Source organism: Sinocyclocheilus rhinocerous, unplaced genomic scaffold (genome assembly GCF_001515625.1).
Source record: "Sinocyclocheilus rhinocerous isolate Xijiao unplaced genomic scaffold, SAMN03320098_v1.1 scaffold1276, whole genome shotgun sequence".
Taxonomy (NCBI): domain Eukaryota; kingdom Metazoa; phylum Chordata; class Actinopteri; order Cypriniformes; family Cyprinidae; genus Sinocyclocheilus; species Sinocyclocheilus rhinocerous.
In genome coordinates, this window is record NW_015630032.1 from 191328 (window position 1) to 203388 (window position 12061).

General features: G+C 39.8%; 1 protein-coding gene across 3 annotated transcripts in view; it reads right to left on the reverse strand.

Moving 5' to 3' along the window:
- Window positions 1-12061, reverse strand: part of LOC107739829 (E3 ubiquitin-protein ligase RNF220-like) — a 134868-nt gene that overhangs the window by 21093 nt on the left and 101714 nt on the right. The window contains exons 4-9 of one of the 3 annotated variants that reach the window (XM_016552038.1): window positions 9670-9718; window positions 6738-6833; window positions 4167-4209; window positions 3021-3125; window positions 1873-1994; window positions 1094-1220 (exon numbers count right to left, since the gene is read on the reverse strand). In XM_016552038.1, the coding sequence (XP_016407524.1) occupies window positions 1094-1220; window positions 1873-1994; window positions 3021-3125; window positions 4167-4209; window positions 6738-6833; window positions 9670-9718 (542 nt within the window). The remainder of the gene's footprint in view (window positions 1-1093; window positions 1221-1872; window positions 1995-3020; window positions 3126-4166; window positions 4210-6737; window positions 6834-9669; window positions 9719-12061) is intronic. The other 2 variants (XM_016552040.1, XM_016552039.1) reach the window with 2 other exon arrangements.

Here is a 12061-nt window from a genome sequence, read left to right on the forward strand (position 1 = left end):
AGCAAGTCTGTTTCTTTTCTTAATCCACACAGCTTTGCAATGGGTTCTCTCCTTGGGATCGAACAGCCTTTCCATTTAAGAGCGCAGAAGTTTACAAAAGACCACTGAGGGAGGAGCCTAACTCCTTTTCTAAATATGAAACTAACAGTGAGGGGAAAAACTGAGATGTTTTTGATAGACATTCACTTAGCACTTCCTCTAAAGTGCCAACTCAACAAACTTAACTGAAGAAATAATACCCCTTTCAAAACAACTGATCCAACATTGAGAAAAGTTCCAAGATAAAAATCTCAAGTATGGAGGAATGACTGACACTTCCTCCCAAGTGTAAAAATAATCTGAAGGGGTAAATTATTTATGAACCAACTAGAATTCCCTTGAAAGTCTTTCAATGAGTGTGGCAGCACATCAAAAAGGGTCTTAGGGAGCGTGTGTGTATGTGATAGAGAACGTCCCAGGTGAGCAGAGTTAGGTTGGGAGCTATAATTGCATTCCTGCAGCGGGGGAAGCCCAAGGGTCAGCGGCCTATTTTTCTCACACACATCTCTGAACTGGGTGAGGCGGGTCAATTGCACAGCTAAATGTGTTTTCCTTTGACTCCTTAAAGGCTGAGCAGGGCCTGCCAGAACTCACCTTGTCTGGACTACAGCCGTCTAGCGTATAAATGAACACACACATGCCACTTGAATACGCTGATCTTGGGGTACATCGAGAAAGAAATGTATGTACCCTTTTTAAACAGCTTTAAAGGTTGTGGTGATCTTTGAAAGCTATTTTGACAACCTTGGAATATAAACTTCAATTAAAAAAAACCTTCACTAAACTTTAAGAAATGTTTCTTGAGCACCAAATCAGTTATATTAGAATAATTTCTGAAGGATCATGTGACACTGAAGACTGGAGAAATGGCTGCTGAAGTAACAGTAATAAAATACATTTTAAAATAGATTAAAATAATAAAAAACAGCTATTTTAAATTGACATAATATTTCGCAATATTACTGCTTTTACTGCATTTTTTTCAAATCAGCACAGCCTTGGTGAGCACAACAAATTCCTTTAAAAACGTAAGAAAATGCCATAAAATGCTTACCTCTGAAACCACCTTCCAGTAATGTAGTAGCTCGGACCCTCTTCTGTCCGCACCACTCGTACTCCTCAAACCGCGTTCCGTTCTCTCCTTCAACATCTGCGGAATCCTCTTCTGTTGCACCTTCCCTCTGAAAGAGCAAAACCACTTATCAAACATGTACCAACACACTTCAATCGGTTCATTCAATATAAAAAGACAAAACCACAAAGTGTGACTACAACAGAGGAAATCAAAGCAGTGCTTTCAAATCCACTAACTTCTAATGATGTCTAATTTTAGGAGCTATCAAACCACATGCAACAGAACACCCGACTCCAACCACCAAGAGTGCATTAGTATCATAAGAACTACTGGATTAGATGGGTTAAGAGGAACCTGCTATATAATATAAAGGGCAAGTGCTGCATCCTGAACCACTAAAAAGAGGGAAGCCAGTCAGACTGTGTGAACAACAGATTCCACTGAGCCTCTTTAGAAACTGTTTAATGACAATATAGTAGAATATCTTTAAAGTAGGTTCAGGACGCAGAAACTGCCAACCAAATCTAAGTGGAGGAGGAGGAAGAACACTTCAGGAAAGAGCTAATCCTTCAACTATTCCCTGGACACCCATGTAGGAATACAACATAGGTGTAATCAGAAGAAACTAATTCCCAGAAACATTTATATACATGTCTGTGTTTTTGTCAGATGGCTGATGTCCAGGAAAAGGTGAGGGCAGAAAAGCCAAAGCTTCTAGAGGAGGTTGGAGGCCCAGATCTCTGGGTTTATGAAGCTACCTTGAACAGACATTGTTCCACATGCCTACTCATTTCCTCCTCTGTCCCTGTCAGCGGCGTGCTGCACAGTGGACATACCTGTCCATCCTCAGGCTTCCGGCGCTTCATCTTCCCAATCCGGGCTGCAGCACAAGAAAAAAAGAGAAATAACATGATAAATCAATCTAGGTATCGAAAAAAAAACAAACAAAAAAAAAACACCAAAAATCTAGATTTTTCTAAATTATTTATTTGATAATAAATAATAATTATTAAAACAATAAATATTTAATTAAATTAAATATGTAATTAATATATATTCCATTAAAACAACTTTAGATTTTAATTATTACATTTATTGATTTATTTACATTAAAACTTGGATACATTAACAGCTAATATGCACAACCAAGGATGTCACAAGAGACACACACACAGAGTCTAACAGTAAAAAAAAAACACCATTCAGAAAGAGCGAGCAGCATTAATCTCACATAAAAACCCCACATAGATCAGGATCCTTTACAGATTTAGCTTGAGGCTAGTAGGCATCTCCAACCATGGATTTTACTGAGGCAAGAAAGATGAGCTGCAAAACACGACAGTGACGTGATAGGGCTGAGAGGTGAACTCTGTCCATCAGACCTTTGCATCCAAACACCAATTCCTCCTGGTTACATCGGGGACAGGCACGAAACAGCCAGGGCTCTGATCTCTCTGGGTGTCTCGCTCTTCCCCTTCCCCTCCCCGAGCACATAATTAGAAATTTAACACAGCAGAACAGCGCCTATTGCGCCGTAAGTCTCTGTCGCTTTTTCTTAACTGCAAATGGCATGTGGGGACATTAATTTTTAGGTGGCTGTGATTGCGAATGGGGCCGAGGGGGACTGGAGGAGGAGAGGCGGCGAGCTTCTGCCATTACCTCCAGGAGAGGAAGAAGAGAGAGAAGCACCGGCCACGTTGATGGTAATGTGGAGGAGACGGGCATCATTAAATAGCATGAAGAAAGGCAGATTAATTAGGCACGGCAGGAGTTTTTCCTCACTCTGAAATCACAGCGTCTCAGATGAGAGGTGATATACTTTAATATGGGCTCGGGCTTAAACAAAGACAGCCCCATTTGCCCTTACAGTGCCTGCGGCTGCGATAAAGGGGGGAGGGGGTCTTACCATGCCGCAGGCAGCAAGGAGCTAGGGGCACTCTTCTGGGCACTGGGATTGGGGGACTTTTGAAACTTTCCTTGGCGTAGCGCCTGCACCAGCAGAGGTCATCGACTGTTGACACATGAAAAAACCAAGGGTTAAGGAGATTCTCTGCTTGGGCAGGTGCCACAGTCAAGGGAAGTGCAAAAACAGCTGGCCAAAACTGACTACAAACTACAACACCTATAATAAACAGCCGCGTTATTTAATATCAAAATGTGGCATGGACACTGAGGTTGACATGGATGCCAAGCTTCTGGCAAGGCCACATGACAGACACCAGTGCTGATGAGCATTTGGCTGATGCACCCTGAGAGGTGAGGTGCTCCTTATTCGTGCCAGACGGTTACCAACACCCAGAATAACAACTGGCCTCGGGTCAGTGAGCTCCCAGCTCACACCAACCCTCCCCACGGATGCGGCAGCTCCATCACACACACCGACTAATGACTATGTGTTGGGGTTCAGATAACCATACTGGGCTCACTGTCAGTTTTTAACTGCAAAACGAGTCTGCAGAGCATGTTAAGTGTTTCAAGTAATGCTCACTGAGCAGAATGTCACATAAATGCCTTAAACTGTATTATTTTATCAAGTAAAGATTATAAATGATCTAACCACAACCGAATCCAACATTAAATCCACAAATAATCAAATTTTTGCTCTATTTGACACCTGACATTTTTGTCAGGTGTTTATAAGCTAATTTTGACAGGTATGAGCATTTTGTTGTACATGTAAAAACACCTACTGAATGATCATACTACTGGTTTTAATTGACAAGTCTGATCTTCAAATATTAAAATAAACTAATGACTTATTTATTACCATTACTACTATTTAACATTATTGACTTAATATTGCAATTTTTTATTGATGTAAAAATAAAAATTATTATTATCCAGTAATAATAATAATAATTCATACTATAAAGTTTAAAGATTACAGTGAAGCCTACTAGTTAAAGTTCTCCATATTAACTGCCCTTTATACTGATGATATAAAGTATTACACTACTCAGTGGATGACAATTACGTTTTTATAAGGCATTTGTCAACAGATAAACAATCATAATATACCACTTTTCTTGTTGCAGGGAGAAAATATACATACCATTCAATCGTGTTTGCCTGTTAGCTCGCACTCGTAAAAATGTCTGCAGGTGGGGGGGAAAAAAGAACAAAGAAAAATCTGTCAGTCATTCAAATGTATTTCTCATTTATTTATGAGGACTTTAATGATGTGCTTTTCACTAGATTGCGCTGGATTCTGCAGCGGTTCCCTGATGTCTGAATGTAAACAAACCTACTTCTCTCTTGCCAATGTTCTGCAAATCCTCTTCCATTGCAAACGCCACAACTCTCCAAACTCATTTGGTTTACTAAAGCATGAAGCCCGGATAACTCTCCTCCAAAACCCCGATATGAGACTCAATAATCAATTTACGAAGGATGAAGAAGGATTGAAAATGTTAGGCTTACTAGTTCGTTTTTCAGCCCGACATCGCCGCCATATTTCTACCGGTCATGTGACCGTCACGTCAGAGTCAAAAGTAGCAACTTGTGCAGTTCCGTCTGTCGCCACTGGGGCGCAGCAGTATGTAAATGACGCATATGATCTGTGCTGCTCGATTCATTTGACGTTTAAGAGGTCTCAACAAACTCTTCTGGCTTAAAAACTATGCTTCGTTCAGTAGTTTTCTTTTTCTGGGACAATGAACTGTTCATAATAAAAAGGAAATATATTTGTTTGAGATTATTTCAGTCATTTATTTTTGTCTTATGAACATTGTAAATTTCTTGTAAGATATGAAGATTTGTGTAACTGTTTTAGACTAGGGGAGAGCGGGGCACAAAGTAACACTTTTTGACTTTCTCAGTTTGTGTAAATCCACATGGGGTTCAGAATATAATTTTTTTATTCACAGTAATTTTACACTTGTCTCGTACAAATATATCGCTTTGTTTCATGATTACTAATGTTGATATGGTAACTAATAAATACTGTAAATTTTGTTATGCTAGCATGTGTGGAAATATTCAAACCATGTGTGTTACAACTAACCCCGCGTTACTTTGTGCCCCACGCTCCCCTATTCCTTCCGATATTTTGTGACAAAAAAGCAACAGATATTCAGTAACAGATTTTATAGCCCAACAAACATGTTACCCCACAAATATGCTAGAAATAAAATGTTATTTTCATAAAAAAACAGCATTTATGTGTTTTTCATGACTGTCACATTGAACAGAAATACAGGAAAGATACACACCTATCAAAATAATTCAAGTTTAACTATATATACAGGTACAAACTGTCGGCTCATGTATAATGCCTATAGGCAGAGCCCTTTAGAAACTCTTCAGCCACTGCTGCTAAAAGTCAGTCTATTTTATGATGATACAATATGTTAATGGCCCAATGCATGCACACCAGACAGATTGCGTTACAAAAGAGAATAATCATGAATTTTAGGAAAAAAGCATTATTCGCATAAAGGGTCAGTGTACTTAATTACTTTTAGTTTTGTGATGTTAGAGGCAAATTCGAAAAACTTATCAGGACCATGCAGGAGGGCCTTCTTACAGCTAATGTGCAAAGATCTGTCCGGATATTGTTTTAATTGAGAAATTCTACCACTTCTAGGGTTGAGGGACAGATAGAGATGCCGGACAAAATGTCCCACAGACCCACAGCTCCAGGGGGAAGGAGGAAGAAAACAAACATGTCAAGGACACTGGAGCACAGAGATGATATCCGGGGCTCGGGGGCAGCGTAGATTAGCCCAGGGTTAAACTATGGATGATGACATATCAGAGCAGAACACACATTACAGCCTGAGTAAACCTGGGGCTGGAGATTAGCAGAGCAGATTTCAGTCTGTATTAATACGTCCTGCAGTCAGATCCAGTCTGGGATAAGATGGAGGATATTGTGGAGGAGAAAAGCTGGATGCACATATACATCATTCCATTCTGTTATTTTAAAACATTCTGGATAAAACACTTTCAAGGAGACTTATAGGAGATATTTAGGTTTCAAGGAGACCTTTAGTTTAATTTATAAATGTGAATTGATGTTTCCTTTATAGTAACTTCATTTGTGTCAAAATTACTATATTCAGTTATTGTTGATTTGAACTGTAAAACCAAAACTAAATCATATACAGGTGCATCTCAATAAATTAGAATGTTGTGGAAAAGTTCATTTATTTCAGTAATTCAACTCAAATTGTGAAACTCGTGTATTAAATAAATTCAATGCACCTTCAAAAACGTTATAAATGTTTTTACCATTTTAGCTGCATTTTTTTGGTGCTAATAAATAGCAAGTTACTACAATTTTAATGTAGTAACAATACCTGCAGTGAGTATTCTGGTGGTTAATAAGGTATTTTTTTGTAATGGTTATTTATAAGTCATCACTTTCTGTTGACAGAAATCCAGTTTCATTACATCTCAGGTAAAGCACCAACTTTGACATTTTGTGCCCGGATTTCCCTTCAATTTGAATCTCCCACATATTGAGACACCCTCAACAAGCTAAAACCCAGTGAAATGAAGGGCTGCATCAGAGTGGAGAGTTTCGGTTTGTGTGTGGAGTTGTGCTCAGAGTGTCAGAACTGCACAGTCTGTCACTCTGCACCTGTGACAGACTCCCTCTGTCTGAGGTTTCCCGTCTCACCTGGTATCTGTCAGAATGGTGAGCTTCATCAGAGGAGAGCGGGGACACAACTGGAGACTCGCCCTCACGTTTGATGTGCACTGACAACAGGAGAGACTAGCGAGAGAGAGAGAAACAAAAAATGAGAGAAAGAGGTGAGCAGCCATCCGCTAGACAAATGTGTCATCCACAGAATTGATGGTGTAGCACAAGAACTCCAAACCCGGTGTGTTGAAACAATATGACTGATGTGAACAATTGTTGACAGATAACCATTAACTGCCATTTCAGCTTCAAACTATGTGTGTTGACAGGACATCAGTGTTTAGAGTAATGGAGGTTTCGACAGAGAGAAAGCAGGACACCAGACGGCATGACAGGACACTTTGATCGCTTATAAACGTATCGCCGTGCTCTGGAAGATGTAACAGGCCTGTCCTTCTGAAAACCTAACTGACTTAATTTCTCAAATGAATGAGGAAAGGGGGAAGGGGAAATACTGTTTACTTTCCCGAGAGTCTTGATCTCCGTCCTGCTTTTATGAGGCGGCTATAAAATATTTGTATTTACAATCTGCTCTGATTAATCAGAGTGAGAGGAGGGGTTGCTGCTTTAGCGGTTGATAACTGTAATCTAATATTAATATGTGAAAAATGGCAGCCTCTCTCTATGGGGACAGTAAATTAGACATTATGCATGGCTCCTTATGCTTTTGAATCGCAAGGTCAGGAAACAATTTATTTGTGATCTCAAAACCTTTGGAGCTCAGGGAATACGCTGTGTGCCAGAGAGCGAGTATGAGCGCTAAGTGTTTACACGGGTCTACTGTATCTAGTGTGTGGGATGTTTAACGGTTTCATTGTCCAATGAGAATTGATAACAGTCCCAAAATAACACATGAACAGCAAGTTTAGCACCAGGTAATCTGACTTGAAGAATATGTTATAATGAAAAAATTGTTAAAATAATGTAATATAATGACACATGTTATACATACTGTTCACAAGTCTGGGATAAGTAAGATTTTTTAAATGTTTTTAAAAGGCTCTCTTACACTCAATAAGTTTGCATTTAATTGATCAAAAATACAGCAAAAACAGTAAAGTTGTGAAATATTATTAAAATGTTAAATAACCGTTTTCCGTTTAATAACTAATTCTGTTGTATTCCTCTGATGGCAAAACTGAATTTTCAGCACTCATTACTCCAGTCTTCAGTGCCACATGAATCTTATAAATCCTAATATCCTAATATTTTCCTAATAATCCATTTAAAACAGTTGTACTGCTTAATATTTTTATGGAAACCATAGTGCATTTTTTCAGGATTATTTAATGGATAGAAAGTTCAAAAGTGTCACTTTTGATCAATTTAATGCATCCTTGCTGAATAAAAATAATAGTTTCTTTTAAAAAAATCTTACTGACCCCTAATTTATGAATGGTAGTGTACAATCTTTGATATAAGATTTATGTTGAATAAATATCACATAATACTTTTATATTATAATGATTACAATTTCCTTTACGCAGCATGCCTTGAAAATCACCTTTACATTTACATTTGATCATTTGGCAGATATTTAGATTCCTTTTAAAAAGCCCAAATTCCTTTGAAATACCTGAAAGTCATTGTATAAGTTGCATACTGACGTGTAGCTCAAGCAGTAGCAGTGCTGCAGATGTTAGCATGGTAACTGTGCCGCCTACCACTGTTGGCCTTCGCCCTGTTGGATTAAGAGCCGCAAAGACTGGCATGGAGTCGCTATGGCAATGGCGGCTTGAGAGAGGGGTGAAGACGGGCCAACTCGGCTCGGGGTTAATCCCCTTTAGAACTAGCGAGCTGGGCCTGATCTGCTGCTCGCCGTCTTTTAAAGGAGAATCATGAACCCCCACCACCGTCCCATCTAGCCTCTTCATTTTCCACACACTCCTACGGAATACTAAGTGTGAGCTATAGAATGCTCAGTCACGCCTCACACGGCCTGTTCTCTAACCCGCTCCTGTGTCTTCTGGCTCTCATGCTCTTTCCATACTTTCAGTTTCTCTCCAACTGCGGGTCAGAGCCAAAGGGTTTGCCCTCTGGATGAGGGATCATCATATGAGGGTGGTTTATTATTATCACCATTCTTGTTCATTTCTTCACAAAGAAATATGCATTTTTCTGAGATAAAGTACAAATATACATCTCAGGCAGACTGTAGAATGTCTTCAGTGAATGTGAGGTGGGTATTTCTGGTATTTGCAAAGGTTCATGGCATCATAAAATCCATAAACTGAAAGATAAATGCGTGATGTGTTGCAATACTCTCCATTGACAATGTCACATCAGCCTGTAATTCGTTCTTCCTTCAAAATCATGGCTTGAAGGCAGAAGTTCATCCAAAAATTACAATTCTGTCATCATTTACTCACCCTCACCTGTATAACTTTCTTTCTTTTATGGATATTTTAAAGAACGTTTCAACTGTTTTTGTCCATTCGATGAAATTTTCAAAATATTTAAAATAAGGGTGAGGAAATTATGACGGAATTATCATTTTGGCTGAACTATCCCTTTAACATCCATGCTTGGAATGAAATACAAATGTTTATAGCACATCAAAACTCTCTAGTGAATCTTATTGTGACTGCACTACATAATTCAATTGATGTGGATACAAATTTAATTGGGGAAATACACTTGGCTTCTTCCTCCTTTTAAGACAATGACACTGAAAAACATTGGTATCATTTTCCATGTCCAGGTCTTTTGAACGAGCAGTCAGGACACAGTGAAAGCTCTAAGTAAATTACTGCAGGAAATAAAGCCAGACGTTTTGTGACCACTCTCTCTTACACAGGACTCTTTTTACATTTTTGTCAATGAAACAGAACTAATTGCCATTAATTGTGGCTGAGTCTATCAGTGAACATAATGATTTAAAATGGCTCCATGGCGGTGGCCATCTTACCTTCGGTGTGCCTGGAGCTGCATTGATGTCCTTGTGTAATGGGTTCTTGCTGTAGGGAAAAACAGACACTGTGAGAGATGGTTATAACCAATAAATGTAATCAAGACTGAGGAAACCAAATTTAGGAATCTGCCATCAAAAAACCCACATATCGACCACTCTTTATTCGACATCGAATATCGAGGTCGATGTCTTGATGTCTAGTTGGTTATGAACTTGCATGTAATTGATGAGACTGGAACCGACTCAAAATGGCCATTCAAGAGGACAAGTTCACAGCTGACATGCGCTGATGTTAATTTCAATGGAATTTGATGTGCAAGAGCTACTTGTTGCCATGATGGCTGATCTATTTTGATCAAGTGTCACAGCACTGACTATAAACCCATCACCGTTTGACTGAACAGAAACTGCAATCTGCCATTTCGGAGAGATGCAACTTCTGTCCCCTAAGGAGCTGGACTACACGCGTCTCCTCCATCAACACTCACTTTAGCTCAGTCACATTGAGCACTCCCTTGTTGGCCTAACTTAGGACCTGAGCGGGCCTTCGAGAGGACAGCCAAGACAAAAGAGAACAAAGCCACACAAATCACACTTTTAATCATCTGGAGATGGAAAATGGGGAGGAAAAAATCGAGAGCAGTTTCAAACCCATCCTCTACGCCACTCAATCCAGGCAGCCCTGGGTCATGCTGTATTTGAAACAATTACTGTCCAAAAGTACGACTGCTAAGCAGATTTGGGTTATAATTTTTTTATTGAAGTAATCATTCTCATGGATGCTTCCATCCAGACCTGATCCCCCCCACCGCGACCCTCCCGCAGTTAGACTAAGGCAGAAGGAAATAAATGATTTTGCGGTTATTTGATTTGTCAGTGAAACGCCTTGGGCACTTAGGACTTTGAAATATGTTGAGGACAATGCACTGGCTTGTAAACATTGTATTAAAGAGGCGGAGAATGGCAGAGAGAGAGAAAAAAGGGTGGGGGCGACTCTTTCTTGAGTCTGGCGGGTGGATTGTACATTGAATCTTTGCCTTGTGGACATTGTGGGTTGAGGATGACTGATTGGAAGGCAGGAATTATTAAACGGGGCGGCTAAAGCATCCGCCGACAATAGGAAAAGACATATCAAATCAGATTCCTCTCTGAAACATTAATATCTTTCCTGCCATCTCTTTCTTTTTTTGTCTCTTGCTTTTTTTCGCCGTCTGCCTGTTTCCTTGTCTGTCGCTCTAGCTGAATCTCTTGTTTAGAGCCCCATAGATAGGTCACTGCTGGGTGTTTATGAAGCTGCGCGATGATGACCTGAGAAACAATGACAGGGGTAACGTTACCCTTGTCATGTTCATTTTAAATCATGCATTCACACCCAGAGAGACGGTTGAACTGAAACTGAATTAGCCTACCCTAATGTCACACTTGTCACTGGACGAATGAAACAGAGCGAAGAGCGAAAGAGAACACGGATCCTGTTTGTGTTCATTTAGCTCCTGCTGTGACTGATGAAGTTACAGTACAGTATGTGGACTGGCTAAAGAGGCTCAGACGTAATGAATGACAGGTGGAGGCGGGGTTTGGAGCATTGCCCCGCCCCTCCACTCAGGTAATAAGCCTCAAGCCCGCCTTTTCTGTAGTAGGTATGATTGATCTGACAGCAAGGGGAGGAAAGAAAGAGAAGGGGACAGAGAGAAAAGATGAGACAGAGGAGAAGAAAGAGACCACACAAATCAGGAACCAGGCCTTGAGAGGGGATAAATTGCCCCATCGGTGGCAACGCGCTGTTTGCGAGATAATAAACGGACTCCTCGGCATCATAAATCCGCCCAACGTGGCACAGCGAATCTCTGTGACCTCACACATCTCCTCATGTCAAAAAAAAACAACAACACTAAGATACACTTCATACCCCGAAGCATTCTAAATGCCCCCTCTGCACTCATTGGACATCCTAGTATCTCAAAATGCTCTTTTCCCAGTGGTGGGACAAGCAGGCAAGGCCAATGACAGAAAAACACTCTTTACTAGTATAGAAATGCCACACAGGAGCTGAACTATAGGACCTGAGGGATATTATGTAATACAGAGAACAAGTTAATTTAGGACTATAGTGCACAGACTATAATACATAAATCATGACCGCTTATTGCAGTGAAAATATTGGCATTTTAAACAGAAGCGTGTAAGTGTTGTACTTGTTAAACTTTAGGCAAGATACTGTATAATCAAATAAGGCAAAAACTCAGTGAGATTCGCTAATTTGAGATGTTACTCTATAAGCGGAGGGTTTAAAAATATTTTGATGCCAAGGACCCAAAAAAATATAATGATCATTTTGAGGAAATTGTGTGAAAAGTGTGATATAAAAAATTAAATCACTGGCTGCACA